The 18,099-nt window shown below is 49.1% G+C and overlaps 1 protein-coding gene across 1 annotated transcript; it reads left to right on the plus strand.

Moving 5' to 3' along the window:
• The first annotated feature begins 11,601 nt into the window (after positions 1-11,601).
• On the plus strand, positions 11,602-17,884 carry LOC149359095 (tetraspanin-33-like). Its single transcript, XM_089567609.1, has 4 exons — positions 11,602-11,949; positions 13,358-13,682; positions 15,633-15,789; positions 17,539-17,884. Exons 1-4 carry the CDS (start codon positions 11,602-11,604, stop codon positions 17,882-17,884), a joined length of 1,176 nt encoding a protein of 391 aa, XP_089423735.1.
• Positions 17,885-18,099: the final 215 nt, after the last annotated feature.

Raw genomic sequence — 18,099 nt, forward strand, 5'->3', positions numbered from 1 at the left:
ATACGATCATCGCAAACAGATGCAATGTTGGGAACGAGCCCCTGCGCTTTTTTTGCACATACACGACGCTATTAAATATTGTCTGACTGATATATCAAAATTCCAGTACGAGCGGTTGAACTGCAAAAAAAAAAAACCGGCATAACATGTCCAGAAGTGTAGCACTGGACTGTAGAACTGAAATCCCTTGGGTCATAACCTTTGCAAAAGCTATGGATGCTATTTCCTAATACCAGTGTCACACGGGCGCTTCCGATCGCTATCGATCCGTTTGGGGTGAAAATGTTTTTAGCGCGATTTAAGAATGGTCGCCGCTGCGAGGTCCAGCCACCTGGATACTGCTGGTTGAGCATGGCAGTGCGCGCAACAGCCTACGGTCGCGGTTGAGATGCGCGGATCGCAGTCTACTGAATTCGGATCGAGTAAAATCGTGATCGAAAGTTCCCATGTATCAGCAACGAATCCGGATCGGAGAGTTTTCGGGGATACTGTGGCCGCAGCTGTCAGCCTTCGGTGTTTGTTTCAAGTTGGTAAGCTGGGCCTCTCGCTGGAAATTCGGCATTTAATTTACCTTTCATTTTCACTTCAGGGGTTCTGTACAGTGACCCTGTACAGTGTACAGCATGTTCAGTGTACAGTGGAAACAATAAAAATTGTACGGATTGGATCTGATAGTAAATCGGTACAACCACAGTACTTGTACAACGCATCGTCGGTCTCGCGGCGCTATCTCGGTTGATGATTTTCTACGGACAGTGTTAGGCCGTTGAGTTTATCTTCCGTTGAGAAAGGTTTTGAACAAAAGTGCTCTCAAAGCACGGAGAAAGATGGGCTGCGTAGCGAAAAGCGCAGCGCATGGTTAGTTTCCAACGCCGGGCCAAGGCCGCGAACGCTGCGCGGTGGCACCTTAGCGACTGGCAGCGCCACCCTGCGGTGGCTTCGGGAAGGCATCACCACGGCGGCCACGCGAGCGCGCGCCCTCGGCACACTAGCCAGTATATTCTAGGCACCATAAATGGGACATGGCCGTCCGCCGGGAGGTGCGCGGTGCGGAACGACGCCTTGCCTGCACCGAGCTTTCGTTGATGGGCTAATCAAGCGTGCGAGACGGTTCGCGCCTCACCATCTCTTTTCGGCTGTGCGCCCCCAGTTGGCTTCGGCTTGCCTTTGCACACTCGTATAGCGTGTACAGCTCGGCGCGGTCCGTTCTGTACACCGGTAATAGGCATGGGGGCAATGGCTAGTGTAGCGTGTCCCGCAAGATGCCGCTCAGCGCGGGCAGCGGAGCATTTCCAGCCAAACAGAGCAGATGCAGCAGCGAGAGCAGCTATGCCATGCACTGCCATATAACGATTTTTAGACGACGTCAATAGAGAGTGACTGCTTAACCGTACGCTCTCTCCGTGCTGATAAATAACCAGAGAATACGGGAAAACTACTGTATTTCGGTCGCATACCAAACGTCCAAAAAGCCCACAGCTTGGCGCACCATAGAGGGTTTGTTTGCAACTCCAAGCACTGCATCAACTTTTGCCCCCTCGTCATCAAATCCCAGAGAATCAAGCCTTCTTGCGCAGCCCACACCGTCGAGTTAGCTGTTAACTACGTGATGTTGAAGGCAGAATGACACGCGACCGCATAAACATCAGTGATTAACGTCGAGCCGAAACAGCAAAACTAAAGGCGCACGCCAGAACAGGCGTTGTGACGCATGTGGAACTGTAGATTGTAGGATGCAGAACTGTGCGCACTTATGAAGCGCGCATCAAGAAACATGGACAGCATCGTACAGAATAACTCAATGAAATGTTAGAAGAGGCGAGGCAACCTTTTGCTAGAACATACTAGAACGTTTTTGCACTCTAGTTGGTGCATGCTCCTCAGGCGTGAAGGAAGTTGACTACGTTTCTTTCGTCCGCGTATTCTTGAGCTGTCACACGTGACAGACTACAGCCACCCTGTACGACAGTAGGACACATGTTGGATTTTTGTTAGCAAATGGGCTGTTTCTTGGCATGTCTTAAGCGTTAAATTAATTTCCGACCTTTTCAAGCTCTATATTGCGCTTTTTTTCTTTCTTCCTTGATGGTGAAATTTTGCGTTTTTTCCCCCTGTACTGTCCACTTGTCTCTGTAGACGTTGAGATCAAGTGGCGCCAGTTCTGGGACATTGGCACAACTTTTTACCTCCATTTGTAGCTGATAACGGAGGTCATCAGAAACAAGTCCCCACAATTCTACCCCTGGTGCAAGGTCACCTCACCATGCCGGGACGATGCGTTCCTCTGTTTCTCGTCCCCGATGCCGTTCTGGACCTGTCTAGCGCAACAAATGCGCGAAAGATCTAACCTGAACTGCGCCAAACAATGGTTGCATCGATCTATAGTAGCTGAGAACCACGGGGTAATAGATTGAGCAGGCTTATTATTTCTGAGCGGACAACTGGGTCGGGCGAGTACGAAGAAGACGAAGGCGTCGAGGCGTGCCGCAAAGCAACGTCCGTACGCGCGCCTTCGTCAGACACGAGCTCCGGATCACGTTTTTCACCGTGCGAGACGTCCAAAAAAGAGAATTGGAGCGCAGGGAATTCATCGAGTCCGAGCACGTTCCTTGACCTTCGGCCAAAGAACAAAGGCAAGGCGCAGCCACCGGCGCACGGCTGCGTTGGAGAGCGGCCGACCGAACACGGCCCCGCACCGACCGGCGGTCGAACCCACGATCCATCGAAGTGTGGCGAGCATAGCAGAGCGTTAAACACTGCGCCGCGCGATACACAGACCGGAGCATGATGCTCCGGCGTTCCGGTCGACCGAGCTCTGGCCCCATCGCTCCAATACCGAAGAAGGCGCGAGAGAACAAGAGCATCTCCGATAAGCTTCCGCGTGCTTTTCGCGTCTGGCCAGGTTCGTGTTTTCTTTTTATTTTCTTGCTCCTTGTTCATTTTTCAGCTTGCCTTTTTGAAATTGCCCTTTGTGCGTTCGCTAGAGCGGCAGGAAACAGAAGCGGCCACCAAAACCGACCATTTGCTTGCGGTCCCGAAGCCGATGCAGCCTCCGTCAGGTGTGTCCTGTCTAGGGGCATCGCTCTCTAGTCGCGTATAGTCAAGCACTCACGGCCGTCTTGAGGTTCCAAAGCCCCGGAAGGGAAATCAAGAGTTGGTCCTCATCCTCCGGAGACATGGAGCTTAGCTCCCGACTGAAGAGGCCAACAGCAAACACTGTGACCTGGGAATTTTTCACCAAGACTGTAATTTGGCGCCTTCGAATATAAATGGCCGCTCGGACAGGACCTTCGTGCTACTCCTCTGGTAGGAAGACCGGCTGGGTCACCATGCGTGACCGTGGGACCGAACCCATCTTGAAGCGGGCTTGAACAGAACTTTTGTACGTGCTGCGCTGAGAGTAAAGGCAAAAGGAATCATGCGGACCCTTGTGTGACCCGTGCCGTAGGATTCGCTTGGTTCGCTCGCAGATAATCTCGGCTGGACGGGCCCACTTCCGCCAGCCGCTAAATAGCAATCGGTGTCAATTGTAAGCAAACTATCACATGGAATTATTTTTTTCCCGCCAGAATTTGTCTCGTGACACTGAGTATGGATCTTTATTTTCAAGATATCAGCTAAATGCAAACTTGTGGACGACCGACAGAGCGCGACGTATGGCACGCAGAACAGAACAGAAGCAGGCACACAGCAATACAGTCGTGCCTCGTTAAAATGGACTCTTCGGTCCGTAAAGCGAGTCCTCTATAATAATGAATGCTAAAAAAAAAAAAAAAACGAAGTAAACACAGCTTGTAACTAAGTTCTGCTCCTGTGCATAGTGGTAGTGAGTGAAGCGTAACTTTGATGCAGCCTTGGGAATTCGAAGTGTGTTATTCTGGTCATCATTATATTTTAAATATTGCGGCCGAGTTTTAAGCCGCTAATGACACATCATTTACGTGATGACGTCACATTACGCAATGACGCTACTTCCACTACGACTGTTCGCAATCCCATGAACTGCTAGTACACATCTTTACTTAGTCGTTGGCAGTTGTTGAAAGCGGCTTTACGTTCTTCTAATCAATTCATGAAATGCAGCAAACAGTAAGGAACGTCGTGGGCACCTCGGCACTGTAAAACATCACAGTATGTTAACGGGACACTACTGTAAACGCAATTGTGGTCCGTTAAACGAATCTGATTACTGGTTTCCGCGATCAGCTGAAACTGGAAGATAAATGCAGGGCGTTTTCGTGCAGGGGAGCTGTATGGCAGATCATTTTTAGAGCCTATTCGACCAATACATGCCTTCCACAATCTACACTAAGCAGGTTGGAAACAACACCAGTTTTAGTGTGCTTTCATCATCAAACGCACGGGCTCGTTCAGCTACACAGCGGCCGACATTGTACTTGCTGCCGAATCAACATGCTTTATACGCGAAGGGAGCAGCGCATCCCGCGCACGAATAAATAAACAAACAGGTGGTAGTGCTCGCCACCTTTATGAGACAGCGTTGTGACCTTTAAACCCCAGCAAAATGGGGATCCTTACGGGAATCTGCCGTTTAGCGTAGCTAATGTGCCGAGGTCATTTGAATTGATTTGAATTGAATTGAATCCAAACTTTATCTCACAAATGTGCACATTCTTTAGAATGAGCCACAGGCCAAAAGCTAAAGAAAATAGCTTGAAAATGCCTGTGGCTCATCTAAGAGCCATTACAAAATAATAAATAAGATAAACACATACATACAACGGTGGCAGGTCGCATACGAGCACACTGTAGAAAGAATTTATAATATTTACGATTGAAAGGATTGCTACACAGAGATGTAGTTTGAAACTAGAAAAAACAATTAAAACTGAACAAATGGATTTGAAAGTTATACTCACTGCTGGGTTGATGACAAATGGGAAAAGGACACCGATACATACACAAACTACAATACATGAAAAGAAGTTATGGAATATTATTTACAAAGTAAACTTTTAAATCATGTGGTCGAAGATTATACATGCTAAGCTGGTTAGATTCGTAGCTGTTTAGAACATTAGGTATAAGAAAATTAAGTGCTTGTTTACCATAATTAGTTCTAGCGCGTACTCAAAAGTGTACTCAAATGGTACACTTACTTAGCTGAAAATTGTTTTCTTGGTCGTGTCTTTTTTCAATGCTGTTTTCTATAGAACCCTCACTCGCAAGCAAACACGAGGAAAGTGAAGCGACCTCAACCGTTTCATGCCTCGGGTGCAACCGTTAGTCGCTGCTGAGTTCCGCCTGCAGTAGTTGATACATTGGCCAGTGTTAGGCACTGAATGGGGGATATTACCTGTCAAAACGCACAGCGTGGGCGCAGTCGATCTTTCCAAACCTGCAGATAAAAGTTGACATTTGTTTCGTCCCATTTACTTTGTCACCGTATTTTTTTCGCTCCAAAAAACGTCCAGATTCAAACTTGCCGAGTTCTCGAGTCTTCTGACGCATTGTTGCGCAGGCATAATGTCGCATTTGCATAAAGCAGTGTCGTCGAACACGAACAGTGAGCAGAGTTATACTTAGTGGTGACTATAGTCAGAATCTCAAATCCCCCAGCGTCGACGATGAGTCTCTCTGGCGTGCGAAACGTCGCGGTAGGTCCGCTGGCGGTTAAACATCTATACGTCGGCCACTGTAGCGACCAGGATCTGCACACGCTCGTATCACAGCGCAAGAAGCAGCTGTACGTAGAGAATAACAATGCAATGGGTCCCCCCCCCCCCCCCCTCCGTTCCGTAATCTCCGAGCGAGCACCGAAGCCGTCGCATCTCAGTGCAACATAAATGGCAAAACGCTCTGCGCGCCCGGCCCCATCGTCCCCGCGGGCATGGCTGCTATTCGGGTGCGGTGGAAATCACTGGCATCAGAGTGGGCGTCGCCAGACGGCGCTAGTCGCAAGCGTTTGCGCGAGGCTCCTCGAAAGTTGAGATCGGGTGGTACGTGGCGCCGCCAACGGCAGGGTTTTCATATCAACGCAGGCTGGTCACGCCTTGGCGCACGCCCTTTGCAAACGGATTGCGGGGGACCGCGGGAGAAATTCGCAGTGAACTTCTATCGAGCGCATAAGCTCGCGTTGCTTTGCGATCGCCCGGATCTTTTCTCGTCGGCTGGTCTCATGATTGAACTGTGGACAACGACGAGAACCAGCGGAGCGACTTGGTCGATCCTGTTACATAACCATGTGGTACACTTCATGTCTTTAAGCACAAACTTTACCAGGAGCATCTCCATGCTGTGGACGAGCAAAAGTCACGCGCCCCGCCACGAAAGTTGACGTCACTGGCGTCCCCATTTCTGCATTATTTCGTACGTAGGCGTCGTTTAGGGTAACGAACTATATTCAATCTGAGGCGCAGGTGCATTAGTTTCACAACAGCCCGATTTCATTGTAAAGGCAGCTGTTAGCCAGGCCACCGTTAAATCTGCTATCTTAAAGTCTTATTCAAGGCATATAAATTTGTAAACATCATGTCCGCACACACTGGTTGTACGGTTGTATACGCGGTCAATATTTGTGCCCCTTTGTAGAGCCTCCAGAAGAGCGTTCTTTTTTTTCGACAATGAATAGTGCCGTCATCGTTCCGCACCTTAGCGTACCCCTGTCCAACACCAGCGGCGCCACCAACGGCGCACCCTCGGAAGCTAACACGACGACTCACTCGTGCTGCTTGCCGGCGAGCAAATGAGCGTCAACATTGCACGGAAAGACTCACACAAAACAGGGAGGAGACGCTCACACCGTCCCGAACGGCGCAAACACGGTAAGAACAGAGGCAAACATACGCCAAGTGTATCTGGGCGGGTCCTTGAGAAGCAGTTCCGTCCCCGACGCGCCGTGCGATCCTAGACCGGATGTTCATGCCCAGCGACGACCCGGCCACGGCGTCATCCAGTATGCAGGCAGGCAGGCAGGCGCGCCGAACTTCCGCCAGTATTTTTTTCTTTCTCGCCAACTCCGCGAAGAGACTGCTGCCTCGTTGCTGTCGTATCGAGCGTGTCGCGCTGCAGTGCAGTGACTCTTCCCTCGGAGATGTATGCACACACGTGCACAAATCGTGAAATTCAATGAAGCAGGAAAAGCGGCGAGCGTCGTACATACGCGAAATGCGTCGGGTACGAAATGTTAATATGCGCGGAAACCGGCTCGGGACCGAGGGCTCCGTGATCGGGCGCGTGATCTGTTGACCTTCCCACATAGCGCTCCTCGAGTACTTCCTATAGACCCTTCACCCTCAGCGAGATTGCACGAACTGCGCTCATGGCGTTTTACTTACTGATGGGCCTTCCTTTTTTCTGCATCCCAAGCCATTGTCGCTATAGTTCTGCTAGCTACAGAGTTATAATCCCTTCTAGCCGTTGGGACGAAAAGAAAGAAGCCCGCGCCTTCACGCTTCTCACAAGCTCAGCGGAGCTCTGACGTCGACAGGTAGTTCAGTATGCAAAACTTTGCAAATGCTGGTTTCCATCTGTTCTCCCTTCACTGCACACTTCAGCGCTACGTAATGGTGCACACGGCGTTTCAGATGACGTGAGCCGGCCATTCACGACATAAACAATGTTGGGTGACGTCATTTGTTTGCATGTCTGCATTAGTGGCATATAGTGTAAACTGCACTATATAAGGCAAGTTACATTTGGTAACTCAGTAATAAATTTATAGACGAGGTATTCGCTAATAGCAGAAGTCGATAAAACGGAAAAGCAAGTTGTTGTTCTGCGTCCGTATAGTGCAGTGTCTTTCCGCCAAATCTTCACACGTTACAAAAGTAGCCCTTAGTATCTTAAGGAAAGCGCCTAATGTATATGGCCATATGCCACGCACGGTAGGGCGTGGCAGTGTTTTACTTACACGTGCTCGAGTCCTTGGCGTCGCTGAACACTGCAGGCGTTATTGTAGGAAACTATGCATGGCTAAATTAGCTCCCCATCGTGACCTGGTGATTAATCACGCTTGAAGGCTACCTTGGCGCCGACACTTGTACTCACGGCTGGCGTCATGGTCTACGTCAGCGAAGCAGATCTTAACTCAGACAAGAGGCCGCTGTGCGCTCCGTTCATTCCAAATAAAGTCGTATACGTCTCCCTACCACTTGGTACGAAAGTGTTCGGAGCGAGGAACTAGGAGAATAACAAATTTCTTTGAGAGTTGATATAACTTGCCTGATTATTTATTTATTCATAAATTCTGTTGCCCTCACTTGGGGGCCGTTACAGGAGAGAAATGGTCAAAGTATTTTCAGGCGCTTAGGAAACAGCACCAGAAAGCACTGCCAAAACACGAATACAACAGCTGCAATAACAGCAAGAAGCACGATCATCACTCAACTTTCTATTGGCCGGTAATGCTGCTCGAAAATTAGAGATCACTGCTGCAACCCGCAATGGGAGAATGCGAAATCATTGACGTCTCCTTGGCACTCGTCGCCTCTCTTTGCATCTATCATTTTATTTTTGTTTGTTAATTTAACTACTGAATTAGCGTAATTATTTCATGTTTTAATTAAATATCGATTTATTTACTGTGATTATACCTTCTTTTATCTCAGTCAACCATTTTGGTTTTTCAAATTTGGCGCCATCATTACTTTCCCGTCCACTTACTACATCCCCGTCCAGCCTATTCAACCGTCCAATGGTTTTTGCTGATAATTTATTAATTAATCTATGTCAATGAAACTTTTTGTTCGATTAATTATCACTCATTAAATACATTTCATTTCATACTTTATTTTGACTCATTTGCCTATTTCTGCGCTATTTTGCCGTCCACGGTTGTTTTTTCATCCTCTCACTAAAACGACCTTGGTGGAGCAGCGCAAAGGGCGGGACACAAGAAACAAGGAAGGACGTACACAGGCGCTGACGATCAACTGAATTTTTATTTCGAAATACAGAGAACATATAGCAATCATTAGGGGGTGGAACACAGATAAAAGGGCTGCTCAGCCACCGGGAATCCAGAAGACAGTCACGTCAGTAGATAAAACATATTGGTAAATGTAGTGGCGGTGAAAGACGATAGGAGAAGCAGATGGTGTAAAGGGCCATGGCGCGAAATAACGGATGATGAATTTTTAAAGAGGCAAAAAAAAGGGGGGGGGGGGGGGGCTAAAGGCACGAAACAACTAAAAGGAGTAGAGGCCTGCGACGAATAAAAGCTAACCTTATGTTCGTCGCAGGCCTTTACTAAAAGCTAACCTTATGTCAGCCGCCGCGGTGGCTCAGCGGTTATGGTGCTCGGCTGCTGACCCGAAAGACGCGGGTTCGATCCCGGCAGCGGCGGCTAGAATTTCTTTGGAGGAGAAATTCTAGAGGCCCGTGTACTGTGCGATGTCAGTGCACGTTAAAGAACCCCAGGTGGTCGAAATTTCCGGAGCCCTCCACTACGGCGTCTCTCATAGCCTTAGTCGCTTTGGGACGTTAAACCCCATAAACCAAACCAAACTAACCTTGTGTCACAATTAAAAGACTAAAAATCCGGAATAAACAATAAAAACAGGATGGGATCAAACAACGCAAAGAGTCACAACGCATGCCCTGCTGTTCTCAGAAAAGCCAATTCTTTGTGAGATAAACTAATGGATGGTGTACTGACACAGTGGTCTTTCGCACGACGGATGTTGCAAGCCTCAATTATTTATCAATTATACTGACGTGACTGTCTTCTGGATTCCGGTGACTGAGCAGCCCTTTTATCTATGTTCCGCCCCCTTATGATTGCTATATATTCTCTGTATTTCGAAATAAAAATTCAGTTGATAGTCAGCGCCTGTGTACGTCCTTCCTTGTTTCTTGTGTCCCGTCCTTTGCGCTGCTCCACCAAGATGCAACAGTACCAACTAGCCCAGCAACTTGCTCTTCTGAACTATAACGACGTCCGCGCGGTTTCGACATTTTTTAAACACTTTTGGCTCTAATTAATAAACTAATCATCCTATCGACATAATTTTTTTTGCACAGCATCCTCACATCATCATCTTTCAACTACAACCACTCTTCTGAGAACGTCACAACTGCTGCGGACGCGATTTGCGGACACGTTTTGGTGACACCACCCCGCCGACATAGCCTAGAAATACTTTCGCATTAAAAACGTTCAAACTGTTCGACATTTAGTACTGCGGCAGCGCTGCCCGGAAGGCCATTCCACGGACGAAAACTAGGAAAGAAATTCTTTTGGAAAACATCTAGGCGCATTTTATAACGCTGTATTTGGGCACTATGGTTAAAGCGTGCACTGCGCTTTAGAGAGCAATGAATATTTGTTTACGTTTTCTTTTTTGTTTTGTTTTTAATTATCTGGAAAAATCAATTTCAATGGTGATTTTTCTCTAGTTCGGGATCACAGAATTTAAACGCATCAATTACGGAATCGGTTCTCCGATGACGCCAAGAAGCAAAACGCACTGCGGTTCCCTGGAATTTTTTGAGCATATATCTTGCAAGTGCACTTGGTAAGGACTCTAAATGGAGGCATAAACCGGGTGAATAAATAAAAAAAAATCATGACTCTGAGGAAATAAAAGGTTTCGTGTCCACACCTAGATTGATAACTAATGTTTGTGATCTCCTTCATACAGGTGTAGACCTGTGTCATAATGAGTACGGTAAGCAAGATCGCTTGGTGGAAGACCTGTGGATCTCAGAAGGTGGCATCGTTTAGTTCCAGGGCCGCAATGGCGGTTACGACCTTTAATGATTGACTTATAACCACAATAGCAGAAGGCAGACATTCGCCACGGCAAACTTTTTTCTTTAAATTTTTTCTTTCTGCTGTCACATTACTGTGCTGTGAGTCGTTTTTACTTTCTTTTTTTTCTGCTCAAATACTTCGTGCGCGGAGAGCAAGTCGCATAGCTGTACTTGGCATGGGGCAGACGTGGCATGTGCCGCGATGCACGACTGACCAGGGTTTGATTTAAACTCTAAAATAATGAGAGCTAAAAGTTACTACTCGAGGGAAGATAATTAATTGGTTGGCAAAAAAAAAAGAATTTCTAAACAAAGTTGGAATAGTTTTGCAAGATGATAGAAAGAACGCTGAACAAGTTTCATTGAATACTAACCGAATTTTGTTTCGATTAATTTTGAATGAATAAAGAATGCAATCACTGGCGGCATCATTACAGCTGTGGATGCCATTACATATTCTCTGCGTCCTCCGCTGTCGTTCTTGTAACATAGTTTGTGGGAAAGAACTGCAGGCGCTTCTTGCGAGAGAAGCAGTGGTTACTGCCACAGAAATTGTACACAAACTGTACCCCGCACTCTAACCTAACACGTGTCCACGCTGTACTAAACAGCCTTCTCTATAGCATACCACATGCCAACTGGCCGTGCCAACTGAACCACATGATCCCACCTACTTGATATGCCCAATGGGAAGCCGCCCTGTCCAGCGCGGACCTGAATAACTAGCGTGAGCTGGTGGGCTGGGCCAGGCTTACGGCAGCCGGTTCAGTAGCCCTGGGCTGAGGGTGCCTCCCGGACCGAGCAAACTTCTTTTTGGACCCAGTAAATTATTTACATCATCATCATCATCATCGTCATGATCATCCACGCTGGGGGCTGCTAGGCATGTGCGAACATCCTCTGAGGTGTAAGAAGAAGAAGAAGAAGAAGAAGAAGAAGAAGCGACCTTCCATCGTAGTGCATACGAGATCCGAGGGCAAGAAAACAACAGCACAGAAACAGCGTGCACTGCCAGCCTTCCGAGGAGGTGGTTACGCATTTTCTAGAATTGTGCGGACGACGAAGTGCATTACAAGGGATCCGTGGACCAGGAGGATGTTGGACGAGACCCACGATGAATCGGCCGCTTTCCAAGACGGAGGCCACGTGATCCGCGGCCGCCTCGTTCTGACGACGATCTCCGAGGACAGCGAGGACAGCGAGGACCTGCCGCTGATCGATGTAAACCCCTTGGTGAGGAGCATCAGTAACGCTTAAATATAATCAGTGCACTCTGTCTGTCAAAGCATGCGAGGATTCTTCGCATAAATTTTCGGGGGCTCCGTATACCGTGTGTCGTTCTTTAACGAGCATTGGAATCTGTGCGCACTAGTGTTTTAGAAGGGTACCTATGTAAGCGCCGAATATTTTGTAAGGCAGATTATAAATTTGACGTTGTCCTGTAGCGTCGTAGTGCTGTATGTTAAAGGTGCATTGAAGAGGAATCTGAACTCGTATTTTTGCCGCGGGAGCTCGATCTACACGTTCCGAGCATTCTTAGAAACTGCGACTTATTGCCCTGTGTGGCCGATTTCTCTAATTAAATCGGATTAATGTCCGGCTCCCGCCTTGTTTTTTTTTTTTTTTATTCTCCGCGTACGGTGGGCGGAGTCAACCAACGCGTGGAGTGCCTTTCAGCCAGCTCCGTGGAGGCTTTGCTTTCGCTTTATCTTGTTTTTTAGGTTTCCGTGAATAGTTTCACTCGCAGATAATATAGCCGCAAAATAAGTCCACCGAAATAAACATACGCGCGGACTATTTGCTACTACTGATTACTACGTATTACTCCGCCGATGGCAGAGCAGCAAGCCTCCACGGAGCTGGCTGAAAGGCACTCCACGCGTTGGTCGACTCCGCCCACCATGCGCGGAGAATTAAAAAAATAAAGGCAGGAGCCGGACTTTAACCCGATTTAATTAGGGAAATCGGCCACACAAGGCAATAAATCGAAGTTTCTAAGAATGCTCAGAACGTGTAGATCAAGTTCCCGCAGCAAAAATACGAGTTCAGATTCCTCTTCACTGCACCTTTAACGGACCAGTAGCTGGCGTATCCTTGTGAACCTGCCTTGTAGGCGCCCGCAAGTATGTGCCTCTATATCACACGGTGGCTCTTGTTCGAACGAGAAGCCAGCAGAGGAGAACCCCAGGTGGTCGAAATTTCCGGAGCCCTCCACTACGGCGTCTCTCATAGCCTATAGTTGCTTTGGGACGTTAAACCCCATAAACCAAACCAAACCAGATTTAAACAGAAAAGACACACAGGACGGTACTCAAGTAAATCTTTTTGCTGGGGCTAGGCGGTGCATCATTCGTTGTTGACAGCGCGTTGTCCTGCCTGTCTCACTCGTGAACGCTCTTATGTCGCGGTAAGTTTGCAGTACGGTGAAGGCTTTAGTGCCGTCCTTTTAGGTCTCTTCTATGTATACTGCGCCTTTTTTTTCTTTCTTCTGGCTTTTCCCTTTGAACAAACTGCAGAACGGTGTTCAGTTTCTGTCGATCAGACGATCACTAAGTTATCGTTCTCATCCTTGCATGGCTCGAGTGTAGCGCCATCCCTCCTGCCTAGGTACAACACATGAGGAGCATCCCTTTGGTCGCAGGTTCGCTTCCCGCTGCTGCTGCTCAACCTGGTGGTGTGGCTTGTCGGTGTGGCGCTGAGCGTTCTCTCGACACTGCTGCTGCTTCGCTCGCTGGAGGCGCATGAGGACGCGGAGGCGCTGCGTCGCGGCGAGCTGGGCGCGCTGCTTATGTCGCACCTGGAGGTGGCGCTGCTGGCCGCTGGGCTGCTCCTGAGCGCCGTCTCCTGCTGCGGCTGCATGGGGGCGCTGCGCGAGAACACCTGCCTGCTGCGCACCTACTCGTTCGCCCTGTTGGCGCTCATCGTGGCTTCCTCACTGCTGGGCACCCTCGTGCTTTTCATGCCAGGTAATGGCTGCGAATGGACGGAGTTCGGAATGGTTTCAAGCTCTAGTTTGAAGAAAGAAAAGGCTGCCTCACTTTGGCTGGCGCCTGTATTAAGAGGGTATGAATGAGACGGAGGGAAGGAGGGGAAAAATAAGTGCACGTACACACATTATGTGCGTCCCTCGTGAGCAGTGGATGAAGGGAGTGAAAAAGAGGAGAGATTAAGAAAGGCAGGTACAGCCTTTCTAAAAAATATGCAAACCACTGCCCTTGCTTCTGTGCCAAGGAGCTTCAATATAGTCACGCATCGCCAGTGTCCCAATCTCTCAGACTCTCTTGGCGGAGTCGGGAACTCTAGTACTTGCCCCTTCTCAGGTGAAGCCGCACGGAACCGAACCCCTTTGATTGTAGGTGCTACAGTGAAGGTTGCTAAGGCTACGTTTCCCGTTTATGCAATGCCATTGTCATTGGTGGTGTAACACATGGCGTCATGACAACACGCCACGCTGATTGGCCAGAATGTAGAGGCGTCGAGCATAACGTCACGACAATGCGCCACGTTTATTGGCAAGAATTCCACTCACTGGTTAGTCCGAACGCAACGACGACACTCGTGACTCCACAAGTTCTCTCTCTCTCCTTCCAACACTCCTCCTTCTTTCGTCGTCGTAGACGTCTGTCCAACACCCTCTGGAGAAATGTCTGTCACACCGGACGCCCGACTTATAAGGATGGATAGGGTTAGACAGATAAGCAACCTTGTGTGACACGCAGTCGCACGCGTGACTCCAGCTTCCCTGCGCCCCTACCCGACACACGACACATCCCTACCCACCCCCACCTACACAACCCATGAGAGATTACTACACCCGGCTGCTCATATAATATCAGAGAGAGGCACTACTACCCAGAATCAATAAACTGGCATGGGGATTTCGTATTACCCCAGCTGTCGTGGGAACTCGCATTACCATTAATGTAAACGACTGGTCAATTTTTCGACAAAAGCCTTAAAGGTGCAGTGTAGAGGAATCTGAACTCGTCTTATTGCCGCGGGAACTCAATCTGACGTTCCGAGCCTTCTTAGAAACTTCGATTTACTGCCCTGTGTGGCCAATTTCCCTAATTAAATCGGATTAACGCCCGGCTGCCGCCTTTTTTTTTTTTTAACTCTCTCCGTACGGTGGGCGGAGTCGACCAACGCGTGGAGTGCCTTTCAGCCAGCTTCGTGGAGGCCTTGACGCTCTGCCATCGGCGGAGTAATACGTGGTAATCCGTAGTAGCAAATAGTCTGCGCGTATTTTTATTTCTGCAGGCATATTTTGCGGCTATATTATCTGCGAATGAAGCTATTTATTCACGGAAACCTAGAAAACAGAATAAAGCGAAAGCAAGGCCTCCACGGAGCTGGCTGAAAGGCATTCCACGCGTTGGTCGACTCCGCCCACCGTACGGGGAGAATTCAAAAAAAAAAAAAAAAAGGCGGGAGCCGGACGTTAATTTGATTTAATGATGGAAATCGGCTACGCAGGGCAATAAGTCGAAGTTTCTAAGAATGCTCGGAACGTGTAGACTGAGTTCCCGCGGCAAAAAGACGAGTTCAGATTCCTCTTCAGTGCACCTTTAATGCTAGGCTGCGTGAATGCAACCTGAATGAGAAAATTCTCTGCCCGCATCGCAACTCTGCGGCAGCTGGGTCTACGATATCGCAATATAGGGCTGCGTAAAGGAGAATAGGAGGTGCCTTTTGGTCAGCTTCTGGAGCACCCTAGGAGATGGTGCTAAGCCACACATGGCCTGGGAGTCTTGTGAGCTTAATCCACAAGTCATCGGGCACGTGATGCCAAACGCCTGAGAGCTGCTGACATCCCTGCGAGTGATACGTTGGAGTGCGGGCTCGAATTGACATTCTGCGCATGCGTGCTACGCCAGGGAGACCAGTATACACATGGAGAGCTTTGTGCGTCGCAGCTGGCGCCAAGGGCGCCATCCAGCGGACCCTCTCGGCCGCCCTGGTGGTGCACTACCGCGACTCCCCGGACGCGCAGCAGTTGGTCGACGCGGTGCAGCGCCACCTGGGGTGCTGCGGAATGACAAGCAAGAACTTTCGAGACTGGAACGACAACATGTACGCTTTACGTTTCTTTGCTGTCTGACTTCCGTGAAATGGCGGGAACCGAGTGGAAGAGTAGTCATAGACAGATTGATACTGATTCAACGATCATCATTGCGCCCCCCCCCCCAAAAAAAAAAAAGAAAAAAGAATTGATCCAGCTTACGTAGCGTCAGAGAAACGAGAGATTTAATACTAACGTGTTCCTTTTTCTTCTCAATGTCTAGTCATACACCGGAGCGGGCAACGAAAAAAAAAAAATACAGCCCGAGACTACACTCCGCTCCCTTGGCTAGGCTGTACTGATTTAGTGCGAAAGCGTTTATTAAGATGGTCCCAACCAAGAGTTTTTTTTGAAACCTCAGAGTAACTCGGATATGCTCGGGTAAGTTCGGAGGATCGCCACGCCAGCTGTAGGCAATGAAAGGGAGACCTTGGCCAAACCTAGCATAGCAACAGCCCTTGCAGAAATAAAATAAATATTGCCGCGAATGGGTTCCGAAACCGCGGCGGCCCGAGCAGATAATCGTCGCTGGCCACTGCAAGACAGCACTAAGCTATTGGCACAGCCGATCACGCCCCGTGTTAAACTGCAACACACTCTCGTGCTGTGCATTGCACATCGTCGTCTTCATCAACTTCCACCTGCGGCGCGAACCGATCAGATCAGCTTAACCTCGACCAGAGCTTAACCTGAGTATTATAGTCGACAGGCGTGCCGACGACGATATTTTTGGGCGAGAAATATAGCTTGAGGGCCTGGTGCTTCTTGTATTCTACCATTTGTGAAAGGAAGGCAGAAAAAATTCGCCACTGTAGCTGAAGAGAGCTTCCTAAGCGGGAGAAAATGGCTACAATTGATAGAGAAAACAAGGGGTCCAGAGCGTATTTTCAGTAGTCGTTCTGTCTTTAGCTGAGCTGCAAACCCTTGAAATTGTTTCCAGCCCCTCTGGATCCCTAAGAAAGAATCATAGCTTACTTTTCGCAGAACGCTACCATATCTATGCCACATCTATGCCTATATATCTCGAATTATTTATCGTTTCCTTTACTTAGCTCCCTCTCTTACCTCCTTTTACTACACCATAAAGGACACCAGGCGCATCGCTTTCTGCCACCCTCCGCTCTGAAAGTTTAGTCCCTGTAAGCTGCGACAGATGTGTCCACTAGCTTGCGACGACAGACTTGGATCGTCCTAGTTAATCTAATTCTTCTGTCTGGCTAATCACAGTAATAAACGCTAGCGAACACCGAGACTGCCATCACAACACAGCAGATTTCCTAATCTGATCTCCCTACCACGTTGGTGTTCTCTTGGAACCCACACTCTTACCCAGCAGTTCATCGATTATCTGTTACCCATACTACCTGGCCCATCAAATTTCAGTACAATCTACTGGAGCGAACGAGTAAAAGTTCGCGAAGAGAACGGGATGGAAGGCACACACAAGCGCAGACAAGCCTATCGTGCCTTCCGTCCAGTTTTCTTTGCGCCGTTTTACTCGTTCGTTTCAAATGAATCAACTAGACCGCCAGAGCGTCCTACTTCATTCTGCTTATTTCTGCTAGGACTTCGTTAAGATGAGTTTGTTCAATGATCACCACTTCTCTCTGTCTTCATGTTAACCAGGTCACTTTCCTTTTCCGCCGAGTGCAAACGATCACAGAACGCTTTGGATATGAGTATTTTCCTGTCCATGCTGTATATAATGGCTGGAGTCTGCCCATCTTCGCAGTCTCTCATCTCGTTCGCCCCACGCGCAGCTACTTCAACTGCAGCGCCGACAACCCGAGCCACGAGCGATGCTCGGTGCCGCACTCGTGCTGCAAGCGCAACGCCAGCCTGCTCGCGGCGCGGCCGCCCATCGGCAGCGTGCACTGCGGCCGGGGCGTGCTCAACATGACCGACTACGAGGCCTGGTTCCACATCAACTGGAACAACTGCGCCGACACGGCACTGCACTCGCTGCGCAAGCACGCGCTGGCCGTATGCGGCGGATGCCTGGCGCTCTCGCTCAGCCTGGCTTTCCTCGACGCGCTCGCGCACACCACGCGCATCGAGATCGGCCTGATACGCGCCTACTACGCGCGCCACGGACTGGCCGCCTAGCGCGACACCCGCGCCATGAGCGCCCCGGGAATGTGCGAGCTCTGCGGGTCTCTTTCGGCGGCTTTTCAAAAAGGGTCGGGTGTGTCCTCCGCCTGTTGAAGACTCCAGCGCGGGCTAAATCTTTATACGCGGCGTAAACTGGCGTACGTTATCTCACCTCCCTTTTGTTTCCGCGCTGAATAAGAAGGCACAACGTGCCGCTTTTTAAAATGAGT

This window comes from Amblyomma mixtum, chromosome 2 (genome assembly GCF_055824585.1).
Source record: "Amblyomma mixtum isolate Tamu chromosome 2, ASM5582458v1, whole genome shotgun sequence".
NCBI classification, from domain to species: Eukaryota; Metazoa; Arthropoda; class Arachnida; order Ixodida; family Ixodidae; genus Amblyomma; species Amblyomma mixtum.